The sequence below is a fragment of the Canis lupus genome, chromosome 16, assembly GCF_048164855.1.
Source record: "Canis lupus baileyi chromosome 16, mCanLup2.hap1, whole genome shotgun sequence".
In the NCBI taxonomy this organism is placed as follows: domain Eukaryota; kingdom Metazoa; phylum Chordata; class Mammalia; order Carnivora; family Canidae; genus Canis; species Canis lupus.
In genome coordinates, this window is record NC_132853.1 from 38485537 (window position 1) to 38502722 (window position 17186).

Genomic DNA, 17186 nt, shown 5'->3' on the forward strand with positions numbered 1-17186 from the left:
ACACACACAGAAGCAGAGACATAGGCTGCAGGAGAAGCAGGCTCCCTGCAGGGATCTCGATGTGGGAACTCCATCCTGGACCCCTGGATCACACCCTGAGCCAAAGAGAGATATTCAACCACTGAGTCATCCCAGGCATCCCTCCAAATTCCTTTTATTAACGTGTGCATGGATGCCGTTGCTTAGGCTAATATAAAAGCTATATACTTGTGTACTTTGGTTTCTCAGTGCTACTAATTCAAATTTGAGGTAGGACTTCTATATACATTACCCTATTTAAATCTTTACAAGAACCATAACATTTAGAAATTTCCATGTATTATTGTATTCCTTAGGGTCACTCGTAAAGAGTCAAAACAGCTGGTTACATTCGTAAATGCCAAGGGCCTATCTTATACTGAAGTACTGTTTACCAAACAAGTTCACAGTCTTATTTCTAGAATGCATAATAAATGTTAAAATGGTGACTCATCCTAATTCTTTTACTGATTAATTCTGGGGAATTTTGTCTTTATAGTCGCAAGAAGTGTATTGGTCAGGATGGTCCATAAAGTCTTTTGTCTTACTGAAATGATTCTTAAACCAAGAAAAGTCAAGAATCAGTGGTTTATACCAGTTATGAATAATCTCTCTCACCTTGTCCCCTTAAATCCACTGGCACACAACTGCTTTAGACAAATATTTCTTGTAGGCCAATGGGCCAGCTATATCTCAAGGTTTGAATGGTACAGCATAACATCTATGGTATCAAAATGAAGTTAGGAAGCTTAGTCTTAAAAAAGGAAGTTGTAGAGCCAAAGGGAACAGGGATTAATTTCTAATAGTCATAATTGCTACAGAACTTGCTGAATCTTAGACAATACTGGCTTCCAGAGACAACTTGGTTAGAAATGCATCTTCTATTCCATTAGTTTTAAAATATTTTTTTGAAGAAGCACTTCATTTTTCAAATGAAATCTTACACAGATTGCCATACATAAAACAGATAAAAAGGTATCTTAGTAGTATACAATACAGTAAGTTCAAATACATAATTACTGATGAAAGGTCAAACAATGAGGACAGTAAGCCTGTTTTAATAAACAAAAACTAAAAATCTATAGATACAGATGAAACTTACAGCTTTACATCAGCTTGAAACAAATACATTATTTCTGTATTTTGTCTTATTTGTCAATATGAAAAGAAATGACGATGCATATATATATATATATAAACTGTTACCACCTGCAAGTGTTTCACCTTTTCAGAATAATTTTTTTTAAGATTTTAAAAAAATTTATTCATCAGAGACACAGAGAGAGGCAGAGACACAGGCAGAGGGAGGAGAAGCAGGCTCCATGCAGGGAGCCCCATGTGGGACTCGATCCCAGGACTTGGGGATCACACCCTGAGCTGAAGGCAAACGCTCAACTGTTGAGCCACCCAGGCATCCCTTCAGAATAGTTTTTAATTTATTCCCTGAAATTTGGAAGAAGATGGTAAGTAATCAAAGCTGAATCACTAAAAATATCTAACAAATCTTCACATTCTTTAATTCTAAACACAAAAATCAGACAAGTAACCAAACCTTACAATAAGTACTCTAAAAATTTATAATATATAATCATGAGGTACCATGCTGCACGTTCTTGTTACTGAGCAGTTCATTACTACACTGTGGCAAAAGCATGTTCCAAGCACCTTAGCTTGAGCCTTTATGAGCACTTAGTTAAACAGAGGAAATAGAAGAGTTAATGATGTTCTTACTTAAATAATTTTACATGAGCAAAACATGCATGGGGAAAAAAATACGAGTACAGAACCACAATCTTACTTGTCACATTTATAAAATGTTAGTATTTCAAAGAGTTTCAAAGAGTTAAAAAAGTTTTATTTTGAGGTCAGAGTATGAATTTATACATTGAATAATCCTCAACGCACCAAAACTTGGTAAATGATACTCAAAAAAGTCAAATGAAATTTAAATCAAGTTAGCCTCTGATGCACATCTGTGGTACTATCTACATGTATGCAAACATAAAATCAACTATTAATGAATATTAGTGAGTGAATTCCTAATTACAGAGATAAAGGCAAATTATAGCAAAAATGATTAATTGTTAAATATAAAAATTAGTAACTTTCAGTTTTAAGACTGGACCTATGATATATCAACTATGATGTAACTCCACATCTATAAAAAGGCTTGTGAGCATGATTTTTTTTCATATACACAGACTCTACATGACTATTACAGGAAACTATTCTGATATGCCAAATATTCTGATAAATTAATAGTCTTTCAAATAGATATTACTCTGCAAGTGAACTGATAGTGCTGTGAACTAGAACTCTAAGTGAACTACGTTGTCAACTTTAAAAACCAAAACATTTGTTATAAAGAAATGGTTTATCGTGGAAAGTGTAGTGCTTCCCTGAAATAAAGAATGTAGCAAAAATATTAAACAAATCCAAAAGTTAGAAGGCACTATATTATTTTGCTCGAGTAGAGCCAATATTGGATTAGAAAAAGATGGTAGTATTCATATTGTTGGAGTTGGCCAACACCCCAAACTCTTCTACCAAACGTTTAACGGCACCTCTGACAAATTAACTAGCAAAATTAACCATTTTCTTTTTTATTTTATTTTATTTATTTATTCATGAGAGACACAGAGACATAGGCAAAGGGAGAAGCAGCCCCCAAGAGGAAGCCTGATGTGGGATTCAATCCCAGAACTCTGGGATCACAACCTGAGGGCAGATGCTCAACCACTGAGCCACCCAGGTGCCCCAAATTAACTAGTTTCAATGTCACTATTACCTTACTCTTTACCTTTAAAGCTGAACAAACAAACAAACAAAATAAAATGACCAAATACACAAGAAACTCCTTCATTAATTTATTCAATTAATATGACTAGTTTTACTACGTGCTGAGGAGTGGGCTGATGATAAAAAGATGCCTACATTTTGTAACCTAACAGTCTAGAAGGGGCTACAGGTATATTAACTAAAATAAGCAAGAAAGCAGAGCCCAGCTGTCCATCGACAAATGAATGGATAAAGATGTGGTATATATATATATACGCTGGACTCAGCCATCAAGAAAAAAAAAGAAATCTTGCCATTTGCAACGACATGGTTGCAACTAGAGGATATTATGTTACGTGAAATAAATCAATCAGAGAAAGATAATTATCATATGATCTCACTCGTGGAATTTAAGAAAGAAAACAGGCTAACAGATATTATATAAGACTGATGAATCACTGACCTCTACCTCTGAAACCAATAACACATTATATGTTAATTAATTGAATTTAAATAAAATTTACAAAATAAGTAAGAAATCTAGTTACCTTTAGATTATTAAGAGCTACAAGTAGAAAATATAGCTTTGTATTGTTTCATTGGTGATGTTATTGAAATATTTTCAATTTCTCTTATTTTAAAAAAGTTACCTGTATAAATGCACAGATAATCTGATGTGCCAAAAAATTTCATCTCTAATAACATATATTAACAAATATAATTTTGGGTACATTGCCAATTCTTTCGACATAAAAAGTCAGGAGGTAAGCTGGTTTTGAATTTTTGACAATGAGTAAAGAGTACTGTTCCATAAATGCATTTTATTGTTTCATATCCATTATTAAACACCTAATTTTTTATATCTCCTAAGTGGAACACATATCCAATATAATACAGGATAAACTCCATATTACTTTGATTTATTCTATACCACTTTGGACTCTAAGAACTTTAATTTTGGATGCAGAAAGCAGATCTCAATTAAGGCTGAAAAAATACCCCACTCAAAATCACTGGGGACTAAAGTGTTTTGATAATTATATAGTAATAATAACTAATAGTTATGCATAGGTAATATCTCAAATAATCTACATATAATAGAAATATAATTGGTTTCATTATTTTATTTTTTTTTAGTGATTAAAAGACCTTAGAATCATCCTTATGTTTTTAATTATTACAAATATACAGTTAGTAAAGAGTTGTATTTTTAAAAGGCTAGATAGCAGAGTGATCTCTATGTCTTTGTGATGTTTAGGATCTCTTTTCACAATAATTAATGAATCCTTAGCATTTAAAAATCATTTATTGAGCACCTACTACAGGCAGGTTTCTGTATTAATCTCTCAACTCTTCTCATACAGCTTGAGTCAGGAGCCAACTAACATTGGATGTCTGATAAAAGATCTATGAATAATCTTTTAGGGGGACACCTGAGTAACTCAGTGGTTGAGCATCTGCCTTTGGCTCAGGGCGTGATCCCAGAGTCCCGGGATCAAGTCCCACATTGGGCTCCCTGCATGAAGCCTGCTTCTCCTCCCTCTGCCTATGTCTCTGCCTCTCTCTGTGTCTCTCTTGAATAAATAAATAAAATATTTAGGAAAAAAAAGAATGATCATTTAGTCCTACATAAGGAGTATATATAGTTAATATAATGAGAACTTTATAATAACGTATTAGAAAGGTATCAGTGGAAAGTTGTATGCTAATTTTATGGCATCATCTATATCTTACTGATTGAGAAAGCAAATTTCTGCTCATATTTGATCCATATTTTAATGAACTAATATGTGATCCTAAAATCTGCTGATATAAGTTTAATAGGAATTATTTGACTTTAGGGATAGTTTAGCCAAAAGAAACCAATTACACTTTTGTTTTCTTGGCTTTCTTTTTCTGTTATACCATTTAATTAAGTACTTTTAAAATTTTCTGAGTTCTATCAAAGAATTGCTAGCACCAATTTCCTACTCATAAAAATTAATTAAATAAAAGGCACAATAATAAACATAAGAAAAATTGTTTTTCAGCACTATTTTCTTAATTGAATGTAGCAAACTCTAAGGGTCTTTTATGAACCAGGAATTATTCCTGGCACTGAGCACACAAAAATAACACAGATTCTCTGCCCTCTAGAAGCTTAAAGACCAGTGTGAGAATAAACATTTAAATCAATAAATAATTTCAATACAATTGGTAGAAATATGCACATAAAGGAAAGACTCAGCCTTTAGGTGGAGGGAGGTGAGGGACCAGTAAGGTGACCACCAGAAGTCAACAGAGAAGTTCATCAGAAGGTCTGCAGAGCCTTCAGGGTGATGATGCTCTGAGCAGACTTCTTGGATGAATAGGTTTAACCATGTAAAGAATGGAAAATTTTAGTGAAGACATGGAAGTGTGAAATAGCATGTTGGATCATAGGAAGCACAAACAGGAATTTTCTAAATTATGTTCTATCAAGATCCTGTGGTCCTTCTGTAGCTTTTGTTCCTTTGAACTTTACCATTTCATCCCTTATGCTCATAATGGAGGGCTACTAAACTCCACCATCTGAGTCTATATCTCTGTAAAACTCAACCATCCAAAGCATAGAAAGGAATTTAGAAATGAAAAATGGCTTCCACAAAAGCCATGTGGTAAGAAGCAGAAGCTGACATCAAGAAGGAGACAAAATTTGTTTAATAACCCTGGAATATTTAGCGTAGGGGCATTCAGCTCTGTAAAGTTAAAAACCCCTGTGAGAATATATTATAGAATAGTAATACATTACCAGATGGTCAGAATTGTGACCCAGGGTCACCAAGATAAAGTTATCTCTTGTGTATCTTGTTTATAAGATAGAGGGTTGTGTAATAAATACAATTTGAAAGATCTCTATCCAATATTGTTTAAATAGAAAGGTTTTATAATAAATGAGAAACATGTCAATACCTATGAAATTCATATTTGTGAACCACCTCATTTCTCAACCATAACAGATAGAAGAAATACTGTTATTACAACACAAATAACAAAATTTAGCAACATCAAGAGTCTTTGGATAGAAAATATTTAGGATCACAGATTGTGAGAAAAGAAAAAAGTTATAGCTTCTGATTTATTATATGTATCAACTTTTCATTTTTACATGACAAAATTTCAATTTCAAAAGCTTATTTCATCTGACATCTTCACACATGGAAAGTCTCAATAAATGTCTGTTGAAGAATAAACTTAAAAAAGATTTCATATGCTGTTGGAATGCCTAACTAAACAGCCTCACATTTAACAATAAACTGTAGCATGTTAATTTGACCACCATATTAAGGCAGAAAATAAAGGTATTCCATAAAATATTCTACTTTCTTATATTGCCAAGAAATGAGAGGTACACACTATTGGTCAAATCTCTGTATATTGAGGCCAAAATGTCAAGATAATATAAATATATTTTAAATATTAAACACACAGGCCAGATGAGTCAATCTCAGGTGGCTATAATGAACTAGATATTTTACTACTTCAACTACTCTGTCCTCAAGGACCTGGTGTTAGAACAGCCAAATTCACATCATTAACCTTTTTTTTTTTTTTAATTTAATTTTTTCATTTAAGTGTTGAAGTTTTTGCACTATCCTATATACCATCCATCTCTATGGACCTATAAATTTAATCTAGACATCTAAAATCACAACTGATCACTGCCTATATTCTATATTCCATTTCTTTCCATTTATAGTTTGAACATTCTAAATCAAATTCTCTACAAGTTTTCATTTCTTTCTTTGATTCAGAGAGTCTTTATTCAGGCTTATCTAAAAGTCTTTGTTAGGGGCATTATTATCCCAAATTATGCTATTTAGTTAATAATTTATTTCACATTAAATAAATGAATTTAGGAGTATTAATATTTACAGGGAAACACTCTAGCTTCCACAGATTTACACTATTCTGTATGTTAGTCTGGAGAAGTGAAATGATTAATAATAAGAAAAAATAGGGATCCCTGGGTGGCGCAGCGGTTTAGCGCCTGCCTTTGACCCAGGGTGTGATCCTGGAGTCCTGAGATCGAGTCCCACATTGGGCTCCCTGCATGGAGTCTGCTTCTCCCTCTGCCTGTGTCTCTGCCTCTTCTCTGTGTCTCTCATGAATAAATAAATAAAATTCTTTAAAAAAAAAAAGAAAAAATAGTGTTGGATATTAATTTATAACCACAAAAACAAATTCAGTAACTTATAATAATCAAAGCATGAGTTTTTTAAATTATTTTTTCATAGTGTACAGTGACCTAATTTTTTCCTGTTCTTGGCCAACAAAACCTTTACATGTTAACAATTACACTTCATAAACTTCATTTTTAAATATTCACAATGTCCATTTTTAAGAGCTATTTTTAAGCCCCAATAATTAAAAAATTTAAAAGCATAGTTTTCCATAAAAGAAAACACCTGAGGGATTATTCATAAAGGCCATTTTAAAGTTTCCATATCCATACTAAACACATACTGTTCATTGACTTGTTTGGCATTCTATCTAAAAAGAAAAAATTTATATGGGCCACGGCAGTTTGAAAGATTGTAAGCACACCCATGTACAAACTGAGGATCCAGGATCATAAAATTGCACTCAATTATATTGCGGGGGGTGTCTACCACCTGTATCTTGTGTTCCAGAATATTTAATAAAATTTAAATGACTTCATATACTCCAGACTTAGAGTTGCCAAAGATCAAGGTTCATTGACAACAGAAGATCCTTTTATTTTTATGAAAAAAAAATCCTATGCTATTCATAATATGTATCAAATTAACGTTTTCATTAGGTGTCAGTATCTCATTAAGGGAATGAATAGGTTTCCCACAAATTCTGATCTTCGAAATATCACCACCTTCCCCAATTTGAAATGCAGCTGCCATTTTCAAGGTTTTACAAACACTTGTTGAAAAGACCATTAAGAAGTTTACAACTGTAGTGTGAAATTTTAGTTTTCCTAAGTAAGTATCTACTGGAAAGTTTCTGAGAAGTTAGGATAGTTTCATGACTTTAAAAATTAATTCACATGAAACTTTTAAATTGAGCCTGATTTTTGCTTTGGGTAAAAAAGGATCATTAGAAGACAGAGTTCCAAGAACCACCAGTGCCAACCACTTAAAAAAATTTACCTTTCCCATATGACAGCATTTACTCTTACAAGAAAAAAAGAAAAACTTTCACATTTCATTCTAAATAAGTCACTCAGATTAGCATAATTCCAATGGACACTTGAGGCCATGGATGAAAAAAGCATCCAAAAAGATCAGTGACTCCAACCTATGTCTGCTGCCATTTCAGGGATGCCCCTTAAGTACTCTTCCTCTGCATACTTCGAGTCGACCCCTCATGTCTGACAACCCCTAAGACACAAAATTGAGAAGTTATCACTTTTCAAAGTTAGGTGGGGGCTGGGAGGGGGGCAATATAAAGAGACGTATGAGAACCAACACGCTTTGCCTTCTGAAATTCCTCTTATTTACTCTTGACAAAAGAAATAAATAGAAGCAAAACTGAGATTCAGAAAGAACTCTCCCTGCTGCGTGCACTGGTTGAGCTTTTCAAAGACCCCTTAGAAAAGAAGCGGGCTGGAGGCTCACCTTCCATCTCGCCGGCGGGCTGGGCTGGGTTGGAGCTGCGCTCTGGCTACCCGGCCGCTCCACGTGCTCCTGCCGTCGCCGGGACGCAGCGCGCAGCTGGCGGGAGATTCCCGGCGCGGGGACTCCCCGGGATCCGGCCGCCGCGTCGGCGCAGATTGAAAGGGGCAGGAGCCGGCGACCCGCCGGTGCGCGGGGTTACAGCGGCGCTGGCTGGCGGCGGCTTTAAAGCACGATCGTCGCGGAGCGCCCGAGGTTCCGCACCTCCAACCCCCTTTTGAATGTGAAACCCAAGAACCAGATAGGATAGAAATGGCGCATCAGTAAATTGTCCCAAAGTGTCTATCTAATAAGGATAATAGATGGGAGAGTAATACGTGGGAGGAGGGGAGATCTGGATCGTTTTCTTACAAGTTTAAGTTCAAAGAGGTTTGTCTTAAATTTAACAAGATCTGGAACTTTTGGTCTAGATGAGGGGATGATAGCCATGAATACCGTCAAAGAGAACTCACTTCCTTCGAAGTATTATGTTTTTCCTCCTCTGGGTTTTTCTTTTCACATGATAATTCCTGGTTCACGTTTTCAGAAAATTCTAAGACAGCTCAAAAGAATTTGGGCACTTTTATCAACTTAACTTTTTCATTTCGGGAAGCAAAAATTCTCTACTTTTGTTTTCCCTTCTGAGAACTACTTGCCACCACTCACAAAATACTATGCACTCTATTTACATGTTTGTTTTCTACTCTCCGCCTTCTAAGTGGGATCTGAGCTTACAAAAATACATATACATACATATAATGTATCAGAAAAGTAAGTAAAGAGAATTAAGGTGTGTGTGTGTGTGATAAGATAGTTAATTAACTCAAAGATGTTACTGCACAGAAACATACCAGTCAACATCTTTCCCTAACATCCTTCCCGCTTTTAGAGGTAAAAGCATAAGTTTGACTGTAGGAAAAGGAAAGAGGAAGTGCCTATACAACATTTTTTTCAAAAGCAGAATTTTTCTTTACATTGAAGTCTAAGGGACGTTGTTCTGGTGAATCCTTATAAAGATATCTATTGTGTTGAATTGGACAACATGTGAATGATTCTCAAAAAGGCAACTTCCACCCTTGTTAGAAAATTATATTGTTACTGTATAAAAATATATTACAGGCTTAAGGTTGTGGGATGTGCACCAGCAGAAACCCCACACTTACAAGTTAAAGTGTACATGTTGTGATTTTATGAATTTTAGTTTATTTTTAATATGCCTTGGTATAGAAGGTCAACATACATATATGTGTGTGTATGTGTGTGTGTGTGTGGTGGGTGATTTTTTTTTAATGAGTAAATAAACACATTGGCTTTGTTTTAAGATTATGACACCATGGTAGTATCTTGGTAGATTGCATGGGTTGGAGTTCCACAGGATGATATCAATTTTGGAGAAATACTCTAAACACCAGGTCTAATTATAGTATTGAAAGGGGAAATTTGTTGTTTGTTAGTTTCTAGAAGCAAAAATAGCACATCAAAAGTAGCAGAAGAGGAACTGTAAAATTTCACAGGGATGGTTTAAGGATGAATAGTTATTTGGTTATTAAAAGGATGTAAAAACTGTTATTATACTTAAGCAGTGGAACGTGTTACTACTCTGTAAGTAATTAGTTCAAAATGGAGAATTTCAGACTCCAGAGAATGGTACTTAAGGGAATAGATAAAAAGTAGATGGATGAAATAATTTATATAGCTACTCCACCGTTAAGGAGGTGGAGCATAAATCCCCACTCCTTAAATATGGGCTTCCTATAGTGACTTCCTTCCAAAGAATACAGTATAAAAGGGACGGAAAAGAGTAATTTTCACGTAGAGAAACCTGACAAACACTACCTTAGCCAGGTGATCAGGGTAACATCAACAGTGATAAAATGTGTTGATAGTATGTACCCTTAATGTGATATAATGGGAATGGCACTTTATAGTCTTCCACCCCAAAATCTATAGCCTTAGTATAATAAGAGAAAACACCAGTCAAATTTTAATAGAGAGGCATTCTACAAAGTATCTAACCAGTTAAGGTCAGGTAATGTCATCAAAATTGTCATTAACTTTCAAGGTTATCAAAAACAAGAAATGTCTGAGAAACTGTCACAGCCAAGAAGAACCTAAGGAGACCTGAGGACTTAATGTAGTGTGGGAATCTGGATGAGATTCTGGAACATGAAAAGGACATTAAGTAAAAACTAAGAAATCTAAATAAAATGTATACCTTATTTGATAGTAATGTATCAACTCTGGTTCATTAATTTTGAGAAATGTACTAATGTAAGATGTCAAGAGTAGGGAAAACTAGGTGGAAGTGCACAAGAACTCTGTACTCACACTTTTTCTGTAGATCTAAAATGATTCTACGATTAAAAGTTTATTTTAAAAGAATGCACGGGTCCTTTCAACAAATAGCTACTACTTATTTGGTTAAGTCTCTTCTCACACTATTCAAAGTTTATTACATGGGATTTATAAGGATCTATTAGGATTTATAATGTACTTTGACTAAAGCTGGAATGGCAAACTGCTAGGGAATTAAAGATAATGCCTAAATTTGTCTTCATTATCACTCCCTCAAGAAGGAAGGAAGGGAACAGTTGAGACTAAACCATGAATCTAGACACAGTAACTGCCATTGGGTGGATCTGACTCACCGAATCACATCTCATGGTTTAAGCTATGTAGGTATAATTAACAGTGACTAAAAATGAAATTACTGACAAAGGTTGCTCCTGGACTATCTGAGATAGTCCAAGTACTGACTTGGCTCAAAGGAAATAAAACTGAAAACTCTTGATCTCACCCAAAATAATCATTCTGCACCCTGTCTGAACCTTGGTCTCTTTACCCATCAGCCTACTCAAAACCACCCCAGAGGGTGTCCCGCTGCTAAGAAATAGACAACAAACAGGCCACCAAACTGGTATCCAAGAAGGAACCATGAGCTCTGTGATCTTGACTCATCTATCATCCATCCCTACGGGAAAAGCATCCCTACTTGGTGGATCTTGCCTTTCAGCTGGGCCCGTTTTCTTTTTTCTTTTTTAAAAGATTTTATTTATTCATGAGAGACAGAGAGAGAGAGAGAGGCAGAGACATAGGCAGAGGGAGAAGCAGGCTTCTTGTGGGGAGCCTGATGTGGGACTTGATTCCAGGCTCAGGACCACGACCTCAGTCAAAAAAGCAGAGGCTCAACCATTGAGCCACCCACCTGCCCCTTGATTGGGCCCATTTCCAAAAGCAAGGTTAGTTCACAACCCTAGGTAAATTTGCATGGGGGTCTCCCAACACCCTTCGATATTTGATGTGAAAAATAGAGGTGAGGGCAGCCCGGGTGGCTCAGCGGTTTAGCGCCGCCTTCAGTCCAGGGCGGGATCCTGGAGACCAGGGACCAAGTCCCACGTCGGGCTCCCTGCATGGAGCCTGCTTCTCCCTCTGCCTGTGTCTCTGCCTCTCTCTGTGTGTCTCTCATGCATTAATAAATAAAATCTTAAAAAAAAAAAAAAGAAAGAAAAGAAAAAGAAAGGTGAAATGTTCCTCTAGTGTGGGAAGGGCTGGAAACGCCTTCTTGGCACATGAGTGGTTCTTCGTTTTTGGGGGGAGGGGTACAAAATGCGGCTAGGTAAAAATAGGGTGGAAGAGTTTGGAAAGGATGCCACACACAACTTCAGGCAGAATTCATGAGGAGCAAGGAACGGGAAATTCGCACAAGCTCTTTGCTTCCTACTAGGAGGAAATTCTCACATGCGTCTCCCTCCCTCCGATTCTAATGTAATTGCATCCTTATTCGCCTTACCCCATCGTCCCACTTGGGATCCACAGTGTTCCTCTGGTGGATCGCTTCAGCTTCCAGAAAAGGAAGTAACTGAAACGCGAAGGCTTGGCTTCTTTAACATTACCCTTTCCTTAACTTGGGAAGGGGCGTGGCTACTCAGAGCGCGGGAAAATGGCGCGAGGCGCGAGGCGCTCACACGAGGGTAGTCGCGTGCACACGCGGGGTTGAGGCGCTCGCCTCCCACGCTCGGGCCCAGCGTGCGCCCGCTACCTCCTGCGCACGCGCGCGCGCACGCGCGTGCAAGGCCCCAGAGTGCGCATGCGCTCTCCTGCGCGTCCGCTCCCACCGTAGCTAGGGACCGGTAGGGGAGCTGACCCCGGCGGTTTGCTCCGCTCTGTGGAGGAGAGATGGGGAGGCGCTGGGCCTGGGCTGAGGTAGGAAGGAGCCCGCCCCTCGACGCCTCCCGCGACGCTAGCCCCTGAGCCGTGATGCGAGCGTGGGTCCTACTCTCCGCGGTGCTCTGGTACCTCACTGGAGGTGGGGCTCCTCCCGTCTGCCCCCCTCTCCCCTGTCCCCCACCCTCAGTCTCGCCCCTCTTCCCAGTCTTGCCCGTTCCGCTTCACTTTGCCCTGCCCCACTCTGAGCTCCCACTCTTCTTCTACCTGAAGTCACTGGTTTCTTTCTTCCACAGTTGGATGGCAGCGTTCTTCTGAACGCACCGGGAAAGGCTTCATTTATGGCAGACCCGGACACCCAGGTACTGAGGATCTCTTCACCTGAAGAGTCTATCAGAAGAGCCTGGTGTGCAGTGGACCTACTAAAGGCTCTTCCAGCGGAGGGAAAGGGAGAGAAAGTTCATTGAACGTCCACCTGGTGCTTGGCACTCGCGTCATTTCATCCTTACAGCGATGCCTGAGTGTGTATCATCTGGCCTAAAGCCACGCAGCTCGGATTCATTCCAAGATTTTCTCGATGCCACCTCACTGCCAGGCGTCTCCGCTGCTTTGCAACCTGCGAGGCCCACTCAGAGTCATTTCCAGGGCTGCAAGTCCCTCTATTTGGAGCTCCTACAGTCCTTTTTTTTTTTTTTCCTAAAGATTTTATTTATTTATTCACGAGAGATACAGAGAGAGAGGCAGAGACATAGGCAGAGGGAGAAGCAGGCTCCCCGCGGGGAGCCCGATGTAGGACTCGATCCCGGGATCCCGGACCGGGATCACGCAAGGCAGCTGCTCAACCAATGAGCCACCCAGGAGTCCCTCCTACACCTCCTTTAAGGCTCAGCTCCAATGTCCTTTATCACTGTGATGACTCTTTCCCACACTCTCCGAGGAAAATTAGTCACGTAGCTGACTTTTAGATAATTTGGGGCCAGTTCACGGCATTTGTCTTATTTTGGGATCTCTCCGTGTTTGGAGCCCCTCTTTTCTCCAACACCCAAATTGTGGTTTGGTGTCTTCTTTTAAAGTTTAGGACCTGGCATTCAGTAGACTTTCTTTTCTTTTTTAAGATTTTATTTATTTATTCATGAGAGAGACAGAGAGAGAGGCAGAGACAGGCAGAAGGAGAAGCAGGCTGCTTGCCTTGAGCCTGATGTTGGACTCTATCCCAGGACACTGGGATCACGCCCGAGCCAAAGCAGACACTAAACCACTGAGCCACCCAGGCATCCCTCAGTAGACTTTCAAATCAATATCTTGTGGGACTGCATTGGTTCTAAGTAGAGTATTGCTGCCTCTACTAGATTTGAAACAGAATAGGTAATTACAGAAAACCTCTCTAGTATGCCCCCATATAAGTTTAATTATTGTCCCCCAAAGAGGGCATTTGTAGATAAATATCAAGTTCCTTTTAGGGATGACAATGATCATCTTGAGAATAGTTTCACAACCAATTTCAAATCATTTTCTGACCTGTAAATTGATTCCACTAACCCTTCAAAAAATTGTGATTTAAGTAAGTTCTGAATCTGTGCATTAAGATGAATCAAATATATCATGTACATTTTTATAATAAAACTATAATATCACAAAAAAGAATATGGACTATCAGTCTAGAGTTTTAAAAAAATAAGGAATTTATGTTAGCATTCTCAATGTTATAATGATACGCTGATTTTCAAAATACTGAAATTCAAAAAGAACTAATCAGTGTGTCTTTGGGGCCAAAATGTTAGGAACTATATTTCTTAATTTAATTTTGCTTTATATTATTTTATTTTGTCATAGTGAAAATATATGTAAAATTACATCACAATAGCCCAATCCTTGCCTGTATGGATTTTAGACGTGCTAAAAAAGAAACAGTGGACCCCACCTACTTATGGATTGGGCCTAATGAAAAGCCATTAACAGGTAATTTATTTGATCTTAGTATCTTCTTTTTAAATGATGGGGACTTTTTTTTTTTAAAGAGAAAAGCACTGTCACTTATTGGATAGAACAAACTGAAATTTAATTTCAACTGCAGTTTCACTTGCTCCATATTTAGATATAACATCGTATCTTCATCTGTGCTTTATTTTCTCTTTATGAAAAAACTGAAGCAGTAATTTTTGTATCCTACTTCCCAGAGCTATATTAGTTCAAAAGTTTTTATAAAACCTAAATATTATCTTTATAGCATCTATATTGGAGATAAAGTATCGAATATGTAATTCTTCATGATGTTAGAAGAGTGTCTTGGAATATTAGCATTATTAATTTCTGTCTTATGTGAGGAAATTGTGTAGTATGACAGAGCAGTGTGATCTCATTTACTAAATTATCAACATAAACCAATTGAAATTAAAGGCCAAGAAATGAGCTAAAGTAAACCAAACAATATATATCTATATATATATATATTTTTAAGATTTTATTTATTTACGCATGAGAGACACAGAGAGAGAGAGAGGCAAAGACACAGGCAGAAGGAGAAGCAGGCTCCATGCAGGGAGCCCAACGTGGGACTGGATCCCGGGTCTCCAGGATCACGCTCTGGGAGGAAGGCAGCACTAAACCACTGAGCAACCCAGGCTGCCCCCAAAATATATTTTAAAACTGTACTTATGTGGTTTTCCAGAGAGTAATAACAGAATTAAGATTTTTTTTGAATTCTTGAAGTTAAATAGTCCATTTTTTCATTTTTGTATTCATTTGTAACCCCAAGTTTACTAAATAATATTTGAATTGTTATATGTTAAATAACTAATTTACTATTTCTGTTTAGTAAATGATCGAATAAATATAACTAAAACAGGAAAGCTGAAGGTGAAAGATTTTCTGGAGGCTTTGTCTGGACTTTACACGTGTACTCTTTCTTATAAGACTGTCAGAGCAGAAACCCAAGAAGAAAGTATAGTAAAGCAAAGATATGACTTTCTGATCTTTGGTAAGAATATGGGCACATTTTAACTTACACATTTAGCTTGGATAAGAATTAAGTGAATGGTCTCCTCATTTAGTGAAAATGAGTCTGTTGTATATAATCATCATGACTTACGGAGTATTTTAGCATATTTGACCACACAAACTCTTAAATTGACATCTGGATAGTGTGTGTCCTAAATAATCCTCTTTCAGCCTCCTGCTTTCTACCATCTAGGTGTGCATGCACAATCTACTTTATCACAATTTGCCAGGTAATTTAAAACTGATGTTTAATTCTATAAAAGCAAATCGATGATCCTTTTCACTGGCCTGTGTTGACAACAGTGACACTTTCTGCAAATTAAGACATTTCTCCATCTTATTTTTTTTTGATACTGTTAACTTATCTATACATTCAGCCATTTCTTCTCTTGTACTGAGTAGATAACATTCCAGATGAAAACAACCTTTTTTCATTAAATTTACTAGTTTTGTGTATTTTTTGAGGACAAACTGATAAAACATTTTATTAGATAAGTTTCTATGTTGATTTGCAAGATTAATGTGATTTAATATTACATGTTATTTGCAAATTGTTTGGTAGAGGAAATTAATGGTAAGCACAATTGTTTTTATTCTCATCTTTTTTTTAAAGCCTATCGGGAACCTGATTATTCATATCAGATGGCTGTACGTTTTACCACAAAGTCTTGTGAAGGAAGATATAATGACCTGCTTTTTAGAGTGCTGAAGAAAATCTTGGATAATTTAATCTCTGATTTGTCATGCCATATCATAGAACCATCATATAAATGCCATTTTGTTAAAATTCCAAAACATGGCCTCCTACATGAGCTATTTATTGCTTTTCAAGGTAAAAAAAAAAATTAACACTTCTTTAATTTGAGATGTCTTACAAATAGTAGGCATTACAATATTTGTTAAGCACTAAAGTGTAGTGTTGATTCTAGCCTGGTTAAGGTTTTAAAAATGAACAATTAATTATTTACCTTAACAGTAATATATTGTTGCTTATCTTTTATTTTTTGTTCATTTTATTTTTTAAAATAGGGTCCAAACCCAATGTGAGGCTTGAATTCACAACCCTGAGATCAAGAATTGCATGCTCTATAGACTGAGCTAATCAGGCACCCCAATATTGTTACTCATCTTTTAGAAGTTGATATCATTTTATACATACTATGCAGCTAATATTTAATTTATAAATTCTTATAAAATTTAATTTGTATTTTTTAGAAGAACTTAATAAAAGGGTGGAACAAAACCAAATTGATTTCCATTCATTTTAAAGCCTTGTAGTTACTTTGATTAGCCCCCAGATGGAGTGAAATCATAATGTATAAATTATTCAAATTGTACACTTTATTACTAGGATTAGATAGTTTAAACACATGCATGCATGCATACTGAATTCAGCATTTAAAGCTTTATTGGAATGTTTGGAATTTTTTAGAATTCTTTTGTGAAGATATCATTTTTTTCCTCTCCAGTCAATCCTTTTGCACCAGGGTGGAAAGGTGCATGCAAGGATTCTGTTGATTGTGAAGATACCACTAATCATAATATCCTCCAGGTGAGAATTTCAATGTAGAGGGAAAGTATTTG

General features: G+C 36.8%; 2 protein-coding genes across 5 annotated transcripts in view; one reads left to right on the forward strand and one right to left on the reverse strand.

Annotated features, from left to right (window-relative positions):
- Positions 1-8613, reverse strand: part of IKZF3 (IKAROS family zinc finger 3) — a 91040-nt gene extending 82427 nt beyond the window's left edge. For both annotated transcript variants that reach the window (XM_072780416.1, XM_072780415.1), the window contains exon 1: positions 8406-8613. In XM_072780416.1, the coding sequence (XP_072636517.1) occupies positions 8406-8412 (7 nt within the window). In that variant the 5' untranslated portion in view covers positions 8413-8613. The remainder of the gene's footprint in view (positions 1-8405) is intronic.
- ZPBP2 (zona pellucida binding protein 2) overlaps positions 1-17186 on the forward strand; it is a 45863-nt gene that overhangs the window by 25940 nt on the left and 2737 nt on the right. The window contains exons 1-6 of one of the 3 annotated variants that reach the window (XM_072780419.1): positions 12535-12747; positions 12902-12967; positions 14439-14564; positions 15421-15582; positions 16216-16434; positions 17072-17154. In XM_072780419.1, the coding sequence (XP_072636520.1) occupies positions 12699-12747; positions 12902-12967; positions 14439-14564; positions 15421-15582; positions 16216-16434; positions 17072-17154 (705 nt within the window). In that variant the 5' untranslated portion in view covers positions 12535-12698. Of the gene's footprint in view, positions 1-12534; positions 12748-12901; positions 12968-14438; positions 14565-15420; positions 15583-16215; positions 16435-17071; positions 17155-17186 lie in introns of those variants that run through there. The other 2 variants (XM_072780418.1, XM_072780420.1) reach the window with 2 other exon arrangements.